Raw genomic sequence first — 20708 nt, 5'->3', positions numbered from 1 at the left:
GCTTTAGCTTTAATACCCTCCCAAAATGTTTCCTCTTTAAATTTGGCTCTACCCCCAGAAATAATTTCCTTCTTGAAACTGAAAACAGCAGTGACAGCTCTTCTGCATGTTAAGACGTCACTGCTTAAAATCTGATATCGCATATCCCTGCAGGCTCAGAAACTGGAGCTTTATATTGCTGCAGAAGGTTGATCTCCAGCTGCCTAATTATTCTGTGCAGCTGCTTCTTTCAAATCCTGTAAGAGCCTGATGTATCAAAGTTGAAATTATCAATTTCTGCCATGAAAAGCTTTCATAAGTCTTATATATATATATATTTGGTTTTATGATTTCAAATGGATCCATAGAGAGTTGAGTATGTAGCAACTGTTTAAGAACTTCTTTGAAAACTGAAATTCAGGTTTTTTTGTTTCATTTTTCTTGTAATATGTCTTCATTCAGGAAAGATGCATTTTCAGAAAACTTGAGCCAGTGAAAACTTACACACCCTGACATTCGCTGAGTGCCTTTTGATAGTATAGTGTAATTCAATACAGTGTTGGCTACAAAATATGTTTCTTGCACAGCTGTCCTTTGCATTCAGTTACTTGATTTCAGTAATAATGAAAAGTAGCCTGTCCAAAGTAGTGTTTCAAAACACACTGTAAACAATATAATTTGATCTCAACAGCATTAGGATGGTCAATTAAACAGAAAGTCAAGCCACCAGCCACCTGTTAAATCCCTTCACTGCTGCTCCTTCACCAAGAAAGCTTGCCCTGTGCTCAAGCTCTCCCAGGGTGTTTTAGAGAAGATGGAAAGCCCAAAATGTCACCCCAAGGGATTTCTGGGGGCAGAAGGAGACAGGGAGGCTTGGAACCCTCATGGGGCAGCTCGGTCCTGTGACAAGTCCTGCTGGAGCCACCCAGCTGTGACAGCAGAGCCGGTGCTACTGCATTTAATATCTGCTGAAGTTGTTGAATTTTGACAGATCTGACAACACTAATCATGTGTTTGGTGTTAAAAGCTTAGGATTTGACATAGTGGTAGACCTGCATATCTTCACTGAAGGTTTTAACACTGCTTTGAAATGGAAAGGAAGACATCCTCATGGATGAGGAAAAGGCCAAGCTACCTAATACCTTCTTTGCCTGTAAGATCAGGTGTTCTCCAGGTCTCCAGCCCCTGAGCTGGAAGATAGGAATAGAGAGCAGAGTGAACTCCCCTAATCCAAGGGGAAATGGTCAGTGACCTCCTGCACCACTTTGACACACACAGGTCCATGGGGCTGGCTGGGATCACCCAGGGGTACTGAGGGAGCTGGTGGAGCCATTTTCCATCATTTATCAGCAGCCATGGCTGGTACACAAGCACTTGTGGGATCATGGACATCATACTTTTGATGTCCAGTTGGTTCACTTTAACATTCTTCCACATTTTAATCAGGACAAAAAGGTGTAGCAACATGCAGGTAAGCATGTCAGCGTGAAAAAGCTAATCATTTTAGAGTCACTTTTAAAATTCTGTCATTTTGGTCTTATTCTGTTACATAATATACAGAGGGATCCTCAGCTCACAAAAAACATCCATAGCAAATAGTGTATGCAGTTCATACACTTTGCTGCAGGTTACTCTGCTACCAGATGCACTTCATTGCTTCTAAAGTTGGGGGTTTTTTTAAGAGCAAAATTTAGGATGATGGTGAGTTTATGTTTGAAAGAATAACTACATCAGTGCCTGTTTCTGCAACCTAAACATAAAAATCACATGGGTGTTTAAGCCTTGATATTGATTTAGAAACACCTAGAACATGAGTTAAGCTGGAATTTCTGTGTTTCAGCCATAAATGGAAATGTAGGATTAATTTTGAGTGAAAGGAAACCTGCCAAAGGCCACTAAGTATTATTGTTTTAAATGATAAGCAAGTGCTTGCTGCTGTGAAGTTTTGCTGAGATTAGGAGTGAAAAAGGTAAAGGGACAGAGTTTCCAAAGCATTTCACTCCCATGTTTGTCAGTGGAGTGAATCCTAAAAATCCACTCAGAGGTAAACAGCTGATGTCTATGATTCAAAAAACAAAGTCAGACCTTTTCTGATATATAGCCATACACTTTTACAGGGCAACGTGGCTAAACTATTTTATAAGCAACTGATAAATTGCTGTAACTTGTAGGGTTTGTCATCCATCTTGTTCTACTGACTGCCTGGACAAATAATAAGCCAACTATGCTTGTCATATGTTATCTTAAACTGATGAATTTTGCTTACATTTATTTTAATATTTTAAGGAGATTTTTTTCTTCTTCTGTGGTTAGTTCTACTATTATGCTGTTTGTGTCCTCTGTGAATTCTCTGGGTGACAAGAGTTAATTTTTTTTTAATACGGAGAGATAATTAAAAAGGACTTTGTAATTTCCTTTTTCATGTATCACTAGCTGCTTTAGAATTCACTTAACTACAAAATTTTACTAGTTACATAATCCTGTTCTTTGTCAATGCAACCACTCTTCTGTAAAGTGAAAATCTCAGACTCTACCCATACATGCATCAAAAGATACTTGCACTTATGATAGTGTTAATTTTCAAAAATTGTTCCATAAGCATTTTCAGAATGGACCTCCTTAGTCAGAAATATGTGGAAAAAAATCATAGGGTGATTTTTGAAATTTTGCTTCATTACCAGGAAAAAAAAAAGATTCATTTCTATACCTCACCAGACTATTTCCTGATGTGTTCAATGTTGTGCATTTATGGTTTCAAAAAACCCATTTCTTTACTTTTATGATATATCTTCATGATTCCAATCCCACTTATAAAACTAATTGTGATAGTACTCAACATTGACATTCTATTTTTCATCTTTGCAACAATTCGCAAATGAGAAAAGTAAGGATTATTGGCCCTATCACTGATGAAAAAAACTGAAATAAGAAGGGAATTGGAGCTTGAATTTTACTGTAGACCTTCTGATTCTAGTCTTTTGAGTGCTGATAACACTAAGCTTCCCATCTGAATACTACAGTTTTCTTCTTCTCATAGTATTAGCATATATGCCGTGGTTTCAAATTTACCTCTATTTTAATTTCTTTTCATTTAAACTCATTTCAATTAAGATTTTTAATTTTTTTAATACATAGTTAGCTCAATAAATTGTTTTTCAATCAACATTAAAAGTTATTTAGGAGTGAACTCATGGATTTTAAAAGTTCAGAAACTGAACAAAGCAACATATTTCAAAATTTAATAGTTATGCTTGTCTAATCAATACACTGCCAACAAAGATTGGGAAAGTGGTTACCTAATTAAGGTTTGGCAGATTAGAGTTGTTTGTTGTCACCTCGATGAGGACTAAAGAAAGCAAGGATGCTCCCTGTGATAGCTAGACTTTTGATCCTCCTTAGAGAGTGAAATGGAAGAGATGAGGTTCCTTTTTTTATATGCATTGGTACATCTGCATGAAAAATTTTGTTCAGCATCTTCCTGTGGATCTTGTTTGTAACCTTGGTCTTGTACCTCACTTTTTTTCCTGCTCACCAAATTAAAACTGGTTCCTTTTGACAAGTGTTTGCCATCAGTGTTTAGAATCTAAATCTTTGTGCAAAGAATCGTTACCTAAGTGTTTTATATCTATCTGAAGTTTCTGGATTTCATGTGAGATGGGAAGATTAGCACTTTTAGTTGATAAGTTAACTTTATTTCCTAAAAATGGATTAAATTCTCAAGTTTCTTATTTTTTGCAACACAAATGTTTGCACTCATGAGAAAATTCAGCTGACATCGTTTTGAGAAATGAAAGAAATAAATGGCGAAAACAGCTGTAAGGAAATTAACATTTGGCTAGTTTGCTTGGAGTACAGTGAATTTCTCAGTCAGAGCAGAGTTTCTATCTGCTACAACCATTAATTTTGCTGATTTACTGTAAACATTTGAAATGGCATAAGAGAGCCTAATTTCCTGCCTTTCTTTTAGAAATAGTACTGCCTGATTCCCACATGCAGCCCACTTCAGCTTGGAGTGCTTATTGGTACTATTTATTGTTCTTGTTAAGCCTGGGCAGCGTTCTTTGAGCTCCCACAGTTCACTGCAGAGAGGGACCTGCAGGTCTGTGAGGCATCCCTGAACGCTGAAAGTTCAAAGCTGCTTGGGTTGAGAAACCATCAAGATCCCATTCCTCAAAATCTCAAAATTGGGAAGTTTGTGTGTTCTGGTTTGTGACTCGTGAGGTGCAGGTTATAATCTATAGGAAGGAAGTGCAAAATTGCCTTGATTTTGTCCAAGAATGAGAGTTTCACAGAACTTCAGGAGCCACTTTAAACCTCTTGCAGTGACAAGATCAGATAGCAAGCACAGTGAAACACTAACTGCAGTCAGTGACGCAGAGAGCTGTGCTGTTCAGCTGCAGTCTGTGCATCCATCATCCCCGGGGCAGCTGCTGTGAGTCAGCAGCTGACCCAGAGCCCAGGACTGATCCTCCCTCTGATGGCTCAGGAGAGGGGGGGGATAACATGTCTGTGTAGGACAGATCAACACAGAGGGGTTATGGATGAGTAATTCCCATGCCCAGGGATGGGGGCAAGCGCCTTCCAACAAGGCCAAAAGTAAAATGCTCCTAGACATCAGGAGTAGAGCCAGATCTGGCCTGCTGACAGAACAGCAGCCCCTGCTCTCTGTAAAAAGCAAACCTGGAGACACTTCTGTACTTGGTCTTTTGGGGAGTGAGTGAGGCAAACTGGCTGGGCTTGGACAGACAAGATGAGGTGGTCTGATCAGCAGGTTGTGCTGTTGTATCTTTGGAAGCTGTGCCTCAGAACTCCTCCCAGCTTGCTACAAATTCCTTATGGTACTGTGCACATAATTTGTCAACAAATTAAAAAGATCTTCTAAGACCTTTTAAACGATCTCTCTTTTTGAACTCTTAGGCTCATATTCATCATGTCCTGCAATTAATGCAGTTTATGTCATTTAGGATATTACATCTGATCTGATGAGACTTCCATTCTAATCATCACCTTTTGTCATTATTAGATCATTTAAATCTACATGCTGATCTGATTAAGTAATTCTAGTCTCAACCTCTACCTCTGATTTAAGGTGGCAATATCTAAAAATATTTAACCTTACATTAATGAAACTTTGAGTAGCCAGCAGCATGTTTGTAAGTGTCCAGGAGCCAGTGCTAGGGGGCTTGATTATTACTGCTGAGGAGGTGAGAATTTTTCTTATACTAGCTTGTTTGAAGAGTTCAGGAGAACATGTTCTTCAATCATTCTAGACAACTAAACTTCATTTTCTGTTTTATAACCCAAATAAAAATGTCATTTTACTTGTTTCCTGTTAACTTTCTGAAACATCTTGTGCCTCTGCCTTGGCCAAACAAACAGTCCGCACACTGTGGTTCTGTTGGACAGCTAGAAACTGTTTGCTCATTTTGTTGACCCAGTTCCAGCCAAGCAGTAAATGTGGAATACAAAAAATTCCAATTGTCTTGGTCAAAGTCAGAAGAATCAGGTTGTCTGTAATATTTAGTTGCCAGTGCCCAGAAAAATGGGTGTGAATACTTTCCAAAAGAAAAGCTTTAAAGAGCATATGTGATTTTAAGGATTACCATGAGCAAGAGGATTATTATTTGAGAGACAAAGGGAATAAGAGATTACAGCACATTAAAAGAGAGTTGTTTTACATCAAAGGTGTAGGATGGTTACACACTTTGTATAATACCAGGCATTGGCCAGAGAGCCAGACAGTTGGGATTTAGATTGAGCTCTCAAGCTCTTTCAGCTTTTCTGATTTCAGCTCTATATAGCAGTGTCTGAAATATGCAAAGATGTTTGCATTCAGAAGAGAATTAAGCAACAATAATCAGCTTACAGATTTCTGTTCTGTGATATGCTGAAGAAAAGAGAAAAAATCCAGACATTTAGGTCAAATATAAAAAGCCTCTGGGCTGTTTGGAGTGAGCATCCAGTTGAATTATTCCAGGAAGAAATTTCTATTAAACATCCCATCAAAATAGCCTCTTCTCTTTGGCAAAATGCATAACTCAAACATTTAGTGTCCTTCATCTTGTCTTGAGATTTGTTTCCATCATCTGATCGCAGCTGAAATCTGAAAAAAAAAAAAAATTAGTGTGTACTTTAAAATTATTGTGCAATGTATATTTAAGCCTAAAAGTTTTGATTCTATCATAAATTTCAGATTAAGAAAATTTACAATCAGCATTATTATGGCAATAGATCGATATTGTCTAGCCCAAAGGGCAGGAGCTTAATTCTCTTGCATCTCATTTTTCTTCCTCTGCCTGCAGATGTAGCTTGTAACTTACTTGTAGGTCAGATTTGAGCCTCAAAGCTGTGACAGCATTCCTGTAAATATGTTTGCAGCTGAATGACAGTTCCACATTGTCTGTCCCAAGAGCTGAGCACAGCAATTCATTAACTCTGAACTATCATCCAGCCATTTGACATATCCCTATGTGTATCCCAACCCTCTCGGGACTGGATTGGTAAGTTCCAGCATTCATCAAATAAAGCATCCAGACTCGTTGCAAGAAGCCTACTGTTCATGTAATGAAATAAATGCAGGGAGCATGTAAATGAGTCTTTGGCAGCATGAGCCCTCGGCAGCAGCGGAGTTCGGCATTCCACTTTCCCGATGTTCCCGGACCTGGGTGCCCCTGGGGCCGGCCCGCTGGAAGCAATGGCCTTTCTGCCCAAAGTGTAAAATGCCATCGGTTAAGGAAAGAATGTTCATAGCTCATACATCATCTGGCAGGCTTTCCTTCCTCTGGCAGGGCTTCCCAGGGCTGCGGCGGAGGCAGTAACAATAGCAGGCAAACACCAGAGGGAGTTATTGTTCCACTGGAGAAAGGAGTGCCTCAGGACACAGGGTTTTAAATAGCGTGAGGCTTCTACCCAACGAAAAATGTTCAGGTGACACGACTCCACAAAATGTAAATGGTGAAACCATTAATTCTAATCGTGTTTGAAAGAGATGGTGTTCTTCACCAGTTTTCAGTGCTGATTTCAATGTACTGCTTCTTTGTACCAAGCAGTTGCTGCATAACGCCCACTCACCCTCCAGTAAATTTTTTACATCTCTTCTCAATACTAGAGCCTTACAGTTCAGTGTCAAGAGCCAGATGAGCAGGCAATGAGAAGTAACTTTTTTCACTTGTTTATTAAAGGAGTCTTTTCTCCTGGTCCATCCACACAGGCTGATACTCGGTCAGAGTGCCTGTGTCTTGACTGGTAAAGTCCATGTACCCTCAGAATCCTGGTTCCTCAGAGTCCTGCTTGTGGAAAATGGCCAGGCTGCAACCATCTCCCTAGCTGACCTAGACTTCCCTGGAAGCAAATCTGGATACACAGATAGGAAAGAAGCGAGTGGGTTATCTACATACTGGAAATGGGCTGCCCTTTCAGCAGCTATACCTGCATTTTATGCCTGCTGAAAGTCTGGCTGCCTTTTGCTCATGAAGTTTCAGCTGGCCACGACCAGGAAAAGTGCATCCCCTGGGCTCTCCATAGAGAGGCTCTTGCAACTGCTCAATTTGCAGTAACTGATTGAAAGAAAACACAATCAGCCCCAAGGTGAATCTGTGCCAGTATCTTTTAGAGGAGCATTTCAGTGAGCAAACTGACCCAATTCTGTTACACTTCACACAATGCTGGGGCAGGTGGAAAGCTTCTCCAATTCACTGCTGAACTTCCAAGACAAAGGACTAAAGTGGAGAGTCACTGTCTGCTTTTTCCGTGCATGTAATGAATGCTTCTGCTCTGACTGCTTTTAGTTTCTGTTGTTGAAACGGTGCTTAACTTTCCACAGCCATCACACTGACTGTCATCTGTGGAATATGAAGCAAAGATCAGCTCACCTGTCTTTTCAGCAGAAGACTTCAAAGCTCTATTTTCTATTCTCAAAAGGGTATTTTGTAAAAATCACCCTTTCATTGATGAATACCAAAGTAAATCCCAGCTGAGCCCAATGTTAAATTGTATAACCCTGGCTTTCACAATGCTGCCAAGGTGAAGGATTCTGCAACAAAACTATTTTTCCTAACAGTTCTATTGCAGGTGTGTAAGATCTAATGGAGATGAGCCTATTCTCTTCTTAGGTGTGTCAGCTTTACAGAGCTCACCAGCACAAAAAGAGGATCTTGGCATTCTTACACTGGCGAACCTAGAAGACGCTTCATACATCCGGGTGGATGACTTGCATTGTCAAGATCTTTTAAAAGATCTGGGCGTTATTAGAGGTGGGTGCTTAACTGTTGATTCATTAAAACAGAACCATACGTGAATTATCCAGGCAGTCAACCTTTTTCTTCTGGTGGGTAAAAAAGAACTCTGACAGAACTGGTATCACACTCTTGCCTCAACTACACCAATGTGAATGTAGAGGAGGAGAACTGTATTTAGGTATTTGATGATGTAGATAGGCAAAATTCTCAGAAACTTCTATGCAGACCAGATGTTCAAGTAGTTTTGATTTTACAAAGCTGTTTAAATATCAGTATCTCTGTGAAGTCAGGTATGATTCCTTGGTTGCAAAGTAATTAATTGCTCCTCATTATGAAAGTAAAAATCAATATAAATCAGTATAAATTTGATACTTCTTACAATATTAAATAAAAGTTCTTATAAAACTTTTTAATAAGACTTCAGATTAGGAAAATAAAACTCCCTGGTCAAAACTCTCATGGTCAGTGTAAAGTCAGAGGTTCTCTGCACACCTTAAGTTAGACTTTAGTGGTAGTGTGCTGTCTTCAGAAATGATATTGTCATACAGTATCCCTGGTCCTGTTTCAGTTTCTTTCTCCCTCCAACTCTGCTAATACAGCTGTTTTCAAGACCCATGCTGTGAATATGGACTTAAATTAAAAAAAAAAAAAAAAAAAAAAAAAAGAGAAAGGGTGGGGAACAGTAAAGACAACTGCCATCAGATCTTGTCCTTAATACATGCTCTGGAAGGAGCTGAAGTGATCCTTTGTGAACAGCCCATTCACTGGGGACATTTCCATTACAGACTTTCAAACACGTCCGTGTGTCATTTCTCTGTGACTTGCTCACAGCTCCTGAGCAGTGCAAGTGTTTCTTCTGCAGCAGCACATAGCACTGAAGTGATGGGAAATAACCTTTTTTCTACAGCAGCTTTTATGATGAACACTGATGTTTGGCCTGGAGAACATTGGCTTGCTGGGGAATGGATAGAAGCTGCACAGGAGCTTGTGGGTGTAGCAACTGTCCTGTGTTAACTACAGATAGCCAAAACAAAGTGTTTTATAGACCATGTTTATAAAGAGCATGTTGTCACCACCCAAAATATAAAATCATAGTGAATATCTCTTAAGACAAAAGTGCCACAGCAAACATTGGAACTGTCATATTTGTGTAAACCCAAGAGCACTATAAACAGTTAAAATCTGAAATGCCAAATGTAACTTATATTCAAAACTATTCACTGTGATATTACCTTACAGCTCAAAAGGCTCTGCCAGGCAGATTGCAGGGACAGCAGAGGAGGCATTTGTAATATGACAAGTCATTTCTCACTAAGGTATTTCAGGATCTGGGTCTGTGAAAAGAAATCTTCAATTGTGATAAAAAGGGGAAAAAAGATCAGCTTGGCCTTGGGAAAATATGGCTTGTGAAGCTCAGATAGCTCTCCTTTAATAACACATTTTTAGATACCTGTGCTTTTGAATGCCTACTTTAAAGAACACCCACCCTTTGGAGACCTTTCATGAGGACATATGATCTATGATAAAAATTTATTTCAGTCACGTCAGTGTGTGTGTCCATATGTCAGACTTCTCTTCCTCAACAGGGAAGAGAAGCACTGGACAGTAGTGCCAGTGGCAGCACAGAGACTGATTCCCAAGAGTAAGACTCTGAAAGACTCTTACAGCCATCTTTTATGTTTTCTTCATTTCTATCTGAAGTTGTCACATCAAGGTATTAAGACACTTCATTTGATGTTTGTGGTCTTCTGAAACTGAGGCCCTTCTATCTCATCTGAAATACAATGTCTACATTTCTGCTACAGCATACTTTCCTTATCTCAGCTGCGTCAAAACCCATTTACCAAGGTAAATCCAAATGATTTACATATTAAAAACTCATCGCTCCTTTGAATCCCCTGAACAGTTTATTCCTCTCATTTCAGTAAAGAATATTTCTTTAGCAAGTTTACTGGATGCCTTCAGAACTTAATGAAAATTTATCACTCTTAGCCTGTCATCAAAGTCATCGAAGTGTTTAATCAGTGTCTGCCAATGCTGAGCTGTTAGCATCCACTTGTCCCCTTTACTACAACACCTTAATTTGATTTATGCAGCTGAATTTGCATCAGGAAAGTTTCATAGGCCTCAGCCTGGGATTTGCATGAGGTTACAAACTCAAACCATGTTCAGGTTCATCAGGAGCAGTCCCAGCGCCAGTTCTGTTTTGCCTCTGCTGTGTCCAGTCTAATCAGTGTTTCTCACTGGAGCCTGGATCCATGAGGAGTTCTTTGGGAACCCAAGCTCTGTCTAGCTTCTTTTGCTAAATTGGAGAAGCAAAGGTTGAAGTGGTCCATCCTGAATCCTATCTTACTTCCTTTCCGGGATCCTTTGGGAGTAGATTTCTCACCCTAGTTCTGGTTTGGCAGAAAACACAAAATGTAAGCAGGACACACTTTTGTATATAAGATTAAGGGACCTCTTTATAATAATGTGATGGCACTGTGATGGCACTGTGATGGCAGTAACAATGTCCATTTCCATCATTCTGTTTTCCTTCATCTCTAAAATGGCACACAAAACACACCCACTCCAGAATGTCCTGTGATTCATGTGAAAGCCTTGGCCAAGCCTGTACTTGACAGCTCTTGTGCTTTGCTGAGGATTATTTTAGGGGGCAGTCAAGGAGAGAACAACTGAAGACTGAAGCTGTTTGTATACACACAGATGTGTACTCCTGGGCTAACATTTCCCTGCCTGACCTCAGGAAGACTAGATGAAACACAGCACTAGCTGCTGAGTCAGTGAGGCTCTTTGAACTGATAACTGTGGCATGTTCTGTGATGTGGTTTGCCTGGAAACATATTTGTTTCTTTTGAAAATACAAAATGACATCAGTTGTAGTGTGCATTGAAAAACCTAGGCTGAGATGGCAAGCTGTTTCAGTCCATAAATGATTGCAGATGTTTGGGTGAGGCTGCAAAACACAAGACTTTTCAAGCGTGTACATTTGGGGAAGGAAGCTAGGGACACATATAAACATGAACATAATTGTTATATATTGCAGCCTGTCAGCTCGTCCCATTTTGGAATGGCTATTATTAAAGATGTGCAAAAGTAAGTGGAAACTATGATAGCTGCAATGCATCTGGTTTTGTGAGTGTTTTCTATTTCTGACCCTATAGGCTTTCTTCCCTTTGTCTGATGCCAGTTACATACTAAACACATAGAACTATCAACAGGCTAAAAAAGAGGCCTAGGAGGTATACTGCTGGTTCTTATTATCACCAGATTGCAAAAGCATATAGCCTGAGCTGGCTTTCAAGCAAGCTAAGTTGCAGCTCCATGTCCCAGGAGCCTGCCTTGCAGAGCAGGATCTGGATGGTGCCAATTTAGAAAGCTCTCTAAGTTTGTGATGCCCTTTAAGAGAATGAGTCATTTGCCAGAGTCACAGGCCTGGGAACAGGATAGAAAGAAGAGCTACTAGATAAAGAACTGTTGGCATTAGGTCTTCCTCCTGATCTTTGAATTTGGGCTGTTTGGCCCTGAGTTCCAGAAGGAAGGTCCAAGTGGTTCTTGCTGACACAGACAGCATCAAGAAGGTGAGTGACAAGGGCTGTTGGAGGACATGGACATCTTCTTCCCAACCATAAGAAAAAACAAGTCATTGTGTGCCTTCGCCTTCAAAAAGCTAATGGCAGGCAAAATCTGTCATGACAAAATTATTTTTTGTGTCATCTCTTTGGGCCACATTGCAGCCTTTTAATAGCTTGCCATGTGATAATTCTAACAAATCCTTCATCTGACTTGTTCAGCCTTACCCTCCATGCAGCAGTGGGCAGAGTGAGGAGGGCCTTGCTGCAGTGTGTTTGCAGTTGTTCTGCAGCATTACCTCTAGCTATGTGTTGAGTTCCTGTAAACCCAGCTACTGACATCTTTGTACTCCTGTGTTTATTACTGATGAGAAATTAAAAATAAAGCTTCAAGTATTAACATAGCAGAAAATCTTGTCCTTCAGTTCTCTTAAAAATTAAACTGTCAACTGCTTTTTCAAAGTTGTCCTTTTAGGAAACTGCAACTTTTGCAATGTGCAGTTCGAAGATGGATAACATAATTTCTTTCCTGATCAGTGTTGTTCTTTTCTATTTGACAGACATTTTATTTTAAAGTGTGGGTTTGATATAAGTGTGCCAAAAGTGCTAAAATTGAAGTGCAGAAGGCTAGGAAAGAAAATCTGTGGTTTTTATGAAATGTCAAAAACTATTTAGACTGTTTTGTTTTCACTCCATGGATTCAAGAAGCAGTGATGCAAATAAATCAGAATCTTTTTTTTCATTAAAATAAATTAAAATCTCCTAAGGAATATCACATCAGACTAGTAAGTAATTGCACATAATTGAGACTCACAAGTGAAAAAAATGGGTTTCAGGTACATATATTCAAAAAAGTCTGTAAATATTGATTGTGTGTGCTAGAAGGCAAAATTTAGCCAGTGATTTCAAAATTCATCACTGATATTCTGTTGTTTGTTCTTTTCTCAGTACCCCCAACTTCATAAATATGTTTCTGTTTAAAATGTCTTCTCAACATCTGAAAGGTTCAGTAAAACTTAGCACCTGGGAGGAGAAAAATGCACAAAGTCGTTGCAGGTTCTGTCCACACAAACAGCAGCAGACAGGAACTTAGATTGAAACTGGTGTCCCAAGTGGCACCAGGGACTAAGGGTTTCATCAAGAGCAGAGTTATTCATAGGAATAACTGAAAAATGTTGGGACAGCCCACATGACTGGAGGATTGTGATGGATGGCTGTAGGCTGTTTCAAAAAGACAGGCGGGACAAAACTGGAGGAGTCTCGCTCTTTATCAAGGGGAATTTCTGATGCATAGAAGTCAACCACAGCAACTGTGCAGCCCTACAGAATGCCCTTAAGATCAGAGAAGGCATCTTCAAGGGGAATGTTTCAGTAGGCAACTTCTACTGACCTCCAAACCAAGACAATAAGACCAACAAAGCCATATGTGGGGCACTTAAGCAAGCTGTGGAATGTTCACAGAACCTGGTTAATGTCCAGGTTAATGTCCAGCTGTCCAGACATTTGTTGGAAGAACAGTACAACAACTCACGTTATCTATCAAGTTCCAGGAGTGCCTAGGAGGAATGCTTCCTCATACAAATATTAGAGATGTGCCAAGCAGGAATGAGGCACTGCTGGACTCCCAAACCAAGGAAACCTGCTTAGAAATACCTTGGTCAGTGATAGCCTTGGCTGTAGTGATCACAGTATTGTGGAGTTTTGGATCGGCTGGGCATACTGAAGGTTAGTACTAAACCAAAAGTTTTAGACTTTAGAAGAGCAAACTTCAGCTCAGTCACAGCTCAGGTGGCAGGAGGAGCAGGTGGAAAGGGAGGGTGGTAGTGTCCTCTGGAACCTTCCATGGAGTATAAACATGGAAACAGGCTGGAAAGCTTCCAGAGAAGGGAAACAAGGACAATCAAATCAAAGGACTTGAAAGTCTGCCATATGAGGAAAGGACTGGATTTGTTTGCCCTTGAGAAAAGAAGGCTTAGGGGAGACCTAATCTTGCAGGGGACCCTGTCTGAGAGAAGCTGCCACTGCCATGCTAATAACATTAACACAAAGCAACAAGTACCTGAGAGCAAGATGGAAGGATTACTGAGACAACAGAAGTGCTTGGTTGCATTAATTTTATGGCACCATCCAAACTCCTGAGTCAGAACTTCAGTGTCTAGCAAGGCTGTACTCTCAGTAGTGATGGTGAGCATCAAAAGGAAGGGGAGACAACACTGCAAAAGCTGTTGTGCTGCAAAGAAGGCAAAGTGAATTTTTGGTTACATCATGCAAAAGCATACAATTCTGCTTCATAGAACGTAGCATATTTCTGTGCCTCAAGTGATGAGAGTTTCACTGTCTGGCTGGTTCTGGGGTAAGATGTAAGCCTGGGTCATGTCCAAGCAGAATTTACCTGCAGTGATGGCAATAGCATGTTACACCAGCAAGGACTAAAGACACTCTGGTGCTGGAGAAAATTCTCTATGCTCTGGATGTTTTGGTCTGAGGGCTGAGGAGCACAGCTGCCTTCGTATTCTCCTTTATTGGGCAGCAGCACATACCAAGCAGGCTGATCTCCCCATCACTCTAAACCCAACATTGCTGGCAATTACAGCTCATTCTTTAGGAAATGCCATCTTGAGAACATGATTTGAGGTATTGGTCTAAAAGCTATGTTAGGTCTGGAATCTGTATTCCTATTTAAATCTCCCAGCCACAAGAGGTAATGGCACATAGACAGTTGGAGAAGGGTTTGCTTGGCCAAGGTGCTATGCAGCAGAGGCAGTTCCTCTGTAAAACCAGTGGCTTTGCTTAGTCCCCCGGTATGCCAGAAGGGGTTTTATTAGGCTTTGCAAGATGTAATCCAGAGGACCTCACGGGTTTTTTCTCCTTTTTGTTCTGCCTTGGACAAGAAGATAATTTCAGATTGAGGCATCTGTAGCATATGTTTTCTGCAGAGCTGGTAATAATAGAAACATTGCAGTGAGGTCCCTGCATGAGTTACGTCACTTGTTTTTTGACTGGGCAATCAGAGAGGAGCTAGCAAGGAAGCCTGCTGTCAGTGCTGGAGAAAGGATGTAGGTCCTGGCAGCAAGCCCAGGCCTGCTCAGCAGATCAAAGGCTCTTCCCTTGGCTCCCATAGCAGCCGGAAAAGCAGCTGCCCAGTACCCTTTCAGCATCCTTCGTTCCTTTCTCCTCTGCCAGCAAATAACTTCTTTTTGCTCCCCAACTTAGCAATAGTCCCTTTTTTTCTCCCCTCGGTATCTGCCAAGCAATGTCCTTTTATGGAAAGTGCTTGTGTTTACTACCTGCAGATCTCAGGGCCAGCCAGTGGGAATGCACTGGGAATACTCTGGTTCTCACATGCTCCTCCCTTCCCCCAGATATGCTCCCAGCTGAGACTTTAACCTGGAAGATGAGGCAAAGCTAAAAGGAGCAAGCCATGGCTCTAAACCACATGCCGTTTTCCAAGCCAGCCTGATGGAAGATTTGAATTTGGAAAAGTACTTTTTGTGCCAAAATAGCATAACAGCCATGCTTTGAAACCCTTCCCACTCACCTCCCAGAAAAATAAATAATGTGGGTTTTTTGTGGGCTTCTTCATGGTGGTTTTTCCTTTTTAAATACATGACTGCCTTCCTCCAAAGCTGCTGCTTGTCAGTGCTGCTCCTGGCTGTCCCTGTTAACTGGTTCCTGACGGGAAGTTTGTCTGCCATGAAAGGAGAGTCAAGCAGACGTGTCAGAGAACTGCAGACTCTGCAAGAAGAACACTGTGTCTGCTATTGCACTGCTGTTTCTGCTTCAGTTACACTATGGGCTGGCTGATGGGAGCCTTTAAAAACAGCAGCGCTGAGCTTCAAAGGCTCATGCAGCCTTACATACCAAATTACTGCTAAATAGGGGATGAAAGCCTGACCCTTGAGTGCCCCGCTGGCAGGGTCTGCATCACCAGCACCTTTTCTCCTCCCCGGTTTGGAGAGTTGATCAGCCCAGTAGTGTTAGGTGAATAAGCTGTCCTGCACGAGTCTGCTAAAGGTCTTGAAAATATTTTTGTAGTTGCTTTTGTAAGCACTGTGAGGCACTCCAGCCTGCAGTCGCAGCTGCACTGTGGATATGAGGTTTGCCTTGCTCAGTTAGCAGTCCCCGAGCTTGGGTTTGCTGATTAATTATCTGCCGTCATCACGATTAGTATGGGACCAATGTCTTAAAAGATATTTGTTCCCAATGTGAGCTTCTAATGGCTATTAAAACTGTGAGTGTTTGGGAGCTCCTCTGGGGAGCTCTTCTCCCTGTGTTCGCACACTGCTAATAGCACCTTCATAAGGGTTTGCCTGCTACAAATTGCCAATAATTAATAATATTCTATATAGAAGCATCAGACACAGTTAATGCATGTGACTACAGGCTGGCCCAGTGCCTAGTCCAGATGCTTTGTAGACAAGTTTTTCGCTGCCTCAGTTTCTCCTTCAGTGAAATCAAGAGAATATGAGACTTAGTAATGTTTGTGGGTGGTGGGGGAAACCATTGGAAGGGACAGGTGCAGAAGCGTAACAGGTTATTTTCCATAGCTTTCCTTATTATACCTGATGCTTTTTTAATGGAATCTAATTTTCTAACTCATCTTTTGCATAAATATGCCATATTAGACATCAGTGGCACGGTGGGGAGAGTTGGAATAAGTAAAGAGAGTGAACTTCAGGATCATTATCACCAGAAATACAGATAATTGTTTATTATCATAACTCTAATGAGGTACAATTATTCCTGTAAATTTTTTTCTCATTGTTGTCCTTAATTGTTCTTCTCCATGTATCTCCTACCACCATTTCTTTATTATGTATATTGCAAAAATGCCTCATGGGTCCAGTGAGGCACCAGTATCACAGGAAAGCAGTGAAGCTCCTTGAGTGTGTACAGACTTTTCTTTCTATCTCCATTTTCTGTCTTCTCTGCCTTTATTGCCGTCTTCTTGCTTGCCTATTCTTTCCTCCCTGTGAGTCTGGTTTCCTCTTTACTACAACTGAAACAAATAATTTTGATGAAACAAATATAAAGAAGGAGGGCAAAACACTCTGTTGTGTTTTGTTTAGTAGTGAAGCATGCAGCATTATAAAATACCAAAACCCCAATGACTCTGTAGGGAAATTCAGGTAACAAGTAAAACATATGGACACCCAGAGTTAATACGTGGATGCACCAGGCAGGATTCAATTCAAGATCATGATGTGTCTGTATCCCAGGAGGGATCTGAGAGAGTCATAGGCCCTGGACTTCAACACTTTTCAGAATTCTGGAAAATTAATCATTACAGTAAGTTTTTAAAGATTTTCAGGGAGTGGGTGAAGAAAGCAATTTGTCTTGAAAGGACAGCTCAGCGCTTTCTTGATCTTTTTACTGTCCCGGTAAATCATTTATCAGGGAAAACTTTCAGAGAACTCCCACACAAACTATGCTAGACAGAGCCTCCCAAAAGTAATATTACTCCTCCTTTATGCTTTCCAGACCTAAAAAAAGAGAGGCTGTAATACAGGGTGGTACAGGCCCCTGCTTGATCGTGTGAGGGCTTCAAAGTTTCCCTTTTCTGAAATATTAAGTGAATTGGTCAGGACCATTTCAGGATGTGCATTTCTCATTTAACCTTGCTTTTATGTATTTTGTTTCTCTGATACCTGACACAAAATTCAAAATAGTACCACAGTGTGAGATCTTTTCTCTTTTGAATTATTATAATGGAATATGAGCTTTATTTTTTTTTTCCCCATTAATTGTTCTGGTTGATTTCCCTAGCTTAGAGCAGAGGTGTGGTTTGGAAGGCTCAGATTTTAAAATATTAAGAGAAAGGGGGAAAAAAAAGCAAAAAGGAGGAATTTCTCCCTGCACATTAGAGGCTCCCAGAAAATCTGGGATCATATACATGACTTCTGGAGCGATACATTTTAACTTGTGTTCATCAGTTATGAGGTTTTGTCTGGTCTAAAATATCCCAAACTATTCACTGTCATTTGTAGGCAGCATCAACTCCAATCTGCAGTAACAATAAGTAGGTATTAAAAAGGAATTTCTCTATTTGTATTCTGAGTTTCAAACAATTCAGTTACAATTGATTTATTACAGGAATATTAATTTAATTCAAGGACCAGAGCTTTGAGAGCATTCTAACAAAACATTAAGACTGGCAATACAAATGGGACTATGAGGAATAATGGATAATTTCTATTATTGTTTTCTCCATGGCTGTAACCTTTTCCCCATCATAGATATGAGCACATTGTGAAAGGGAAGAGTGTAGGAGGCACAAGGAATAACTTTGTATTAATTTTCAGCAAGAAAAACAAAAGCAGGGGTTGAAAAAGTTTTGTGTCAAAACAAAGTGTATGCGCAGAGAAAGTAGCTATACATGCAAGAGAAATGTATTTTTATCATTATTGTTCTTATCATTATTATTTGCATCTAGCATGAACTGATAGATTTTAATAAAGCTCCTTCATCTTAATTATGTAATTAGCCACATTTCCCGTGGGCTGTGAGAAACCTGGAGAAACTGAAAAGGGTGAAACAAGTGGGTAGGTGGAGATTATAGAGAGAGAAGGGGCTGAAGTGAGAAAGAAGTAGTCCAGGGGAAAACAGGCTTCATCTGCTATGTTTCTCATGGAAAAATTGTCCTCACCCTTGCCAGCCTTGAAACTCGGAGGCTTTAATTGTGGACTCAAAATAAGAAACCTGTGGTTTTCTCATTCACATGGGCTCCGTCTGCCTGACCGCAACATCTGTGAAGCAACTATGGTGTTCTAAGCTCTCCCAAACCTAGAATTTTGCAATTAATTTTCTGGAAAAGCTACTTGAAACCAAGTGACAAGAGCCTGTATTAAATGCTCGGTAACATGCAATTCATAATTGTCAAATACAATGTTAAAAATCCCCCTCTCCCCTGCCCTCATACCTATCCATACTTTGGTTCACCAGGAAAATTTGATTCCCCTCACCCCAGAGAGCATTTACCTGGCACACAGACCTGCTCCTTGTGCCCTGACTCATCTCTGCTCTGGGACTGTGTCTGCCTCCTCTGCCTCCGTGTCTCAGGAAGACAGCGTTAGCTGTTTGCCAGCATTAAAGCAAACATGGCTGCTAAATCCCTTCCACACAGCAGCTATTTCCAACAAGCTGCTGTGAAGGAATTTCTGCTAAAAACAGAAGAGAAAAAAAAGAGCTGGTATCTCAAAATACTTTCCTCATTGCAGCAGTCAGCTGAGGAGGCATGTCAGGAGAGAACATCATGATGCTGTTCTCAGGTGATGTGGGGTAAGGGGAAGAGGGTAGGAGACACTGAAATGTGCTCATAAAGGAGAGAAAGAAACCTCCAGACACACAAAGAGGAGAAGCTAATGTGCCTTCAAAGTACATTTAACGTGGGATTGCTGACATGTCATCACAAGCACCAGCACAGAGCTATTACATGGGTCACTGCAGGGACAGGGTTACTGTGCCCTTCTGTAATCCTGTTGGATTTATTTTATATTTAACTTTGCTGTTGAATTCCACCTTGTATAATGTTTGGTTTAGGAAAAAGTGCTACAGCATACCGTTTTTTAATTCTCATCTAGCAATAACACTTGCAACCCCAACACCTCCCATATAATTTTTGTCTGAAAAGTAATGTAAAGTCTCTTTGAATAGTATCCTTCACTCTTCACAGGTATTTTTCATGGGAACTTCAAAGAGAACTTTTCATTTTTTAGATACTCATGTTGTTTTTGCAGGTGCTTTACAAAAGTTTCCATTAACAAATAAACAGTAAGTGTCAGGTGTGATTAAAATTGTTCAGCCACAAACCATCAACACTGGATAAGCTAAGATACAGTTGAAGTGAGTTGCTTAACAAGTGCTAAAATCTGACCTAGCTCCATAAGAGGTGTTATAGAATGCTGCTGCACATAACAAATAAATACCAACAATCTTTCCAAGCTTTGTGAATAGTAAAAGAGGTGACTACGTTCATTATTGGTTATAAACACTTTTAACCCAAGCTTCTTCTTAATGCAGTTTCACTGACACACTCACAGCCTTCTATGATCCAAAATACAGAATCATCATCATTCTTAAAAAAAAAAAGTGGTTCTAGAAGCAAGCAAAAAAGCAGCAGCACCTCAGACATGTTACTAATGTCAGAAAACTTGTAGCAAAAAAAAAAAAAAAAAAAAAAAAAGAAAACACCTTTAAGCTTACAGTTCTCATGGGTGGATTTTGGTATGGATATGGTGGGAGGGTGTTGAGACAAGGCCAGGGTCTAAACTATATGTGCTCCAAGCATTTGCAAGGAAACTGGTGAGCCCTGGCTGGCCTGGGATGCTAGGAAACAGGACTTTCTAGGGATGTTTCCTTTGAAGGAAGAGGCAGCATCAGCAGGTCAGCAGCTGCCTTTGTTGAGGACACCTGACCAGCAGCAGTCATTAAGTCCATCCATAGTTTCCCCTTTGGTGGCAGTATGAAGAATATCCCAAAAACACCTGTGCCTGAGCTCTGCCTCCCCTGTCTGGGTCACTTGTGCATGAGGTGACAACCCTGAGCTGTGCAGGTGGTTCTTAGGACACTCACCCTGAGCAAGACTCACTGACTAGAACTGATTAACCACAGAAGCAATCTCAGTAGCTTCATGTATTTGACAATGGTGGCCTTGTATCAATTCAGAGTTTATATACTTCCTCAGAAATCCTCTTACTAATTTTGCAAGTAGTAGAAGTAATGGATATTTCTTTCTGCTTCTTGATAAATACATTGAAGACTGTGAACAAAATCCAGACAAAATGTTGCTTGGGGCAGAAGCCATTATATTTGAAGAAGTCCTTGACATCTTCTGGAACAGAAGATATCTTGCTATTTTTCTTTTTTTTTTTATTTTTAATGTATCAGACTCATGAAAAAAAAGGATCTATTTAGAAACCTA

At 40.4% G+C, this 20708-nt stretch overlaps 1 protein-coding gene across 8 annotated transcripts in view; it reads left to right on the top strand.

The window, feature by feature from the left end:
- DLGAP1 (DLG associated protein 1) overlaps positions 1–20708 on the top strand; it is a 400895-nt gene that overhangs the window by 329416 nt on the left and 50771 nt on the right. For 7 of the 8 annotated variants that reach the window (XM_054285394.1, XM_054285396.1, XM_054285398.1 and 4 more), the window contains one exon: positions 8091–8231. The exons of the other annotated variant lie outside the window; for it this stretch is intronic. In XM_054285394.1, the coding sequence (XP_054141369.1) occupies positions 8091–8231 (141 nt within the window). The remainder of the gene's footprint in view (positions 1–8090; positions 8232–20708) is intronic. 8 annotated transcript variants of the gene reach the window in all.

Source organism: Melozone crissalis, unplaced genomic scaffold (assembly GCF_028551555.1).
Source record: "Melozone crissalis strain CALT ecotype California unplaced genomic scaffold, PUWL_Pcris_2 ptg000042l_1, whole genome shotgun sequence".
Taxonomy (NCBI): Eukaryota; Metazoa; Chordata; class Aves; order Passeriformes; family Passerellidae; genus Melozone; species Melozone crissalis.
This window is presented reverse-complemented; position numbering and strand designations above follow the sequence as displayed.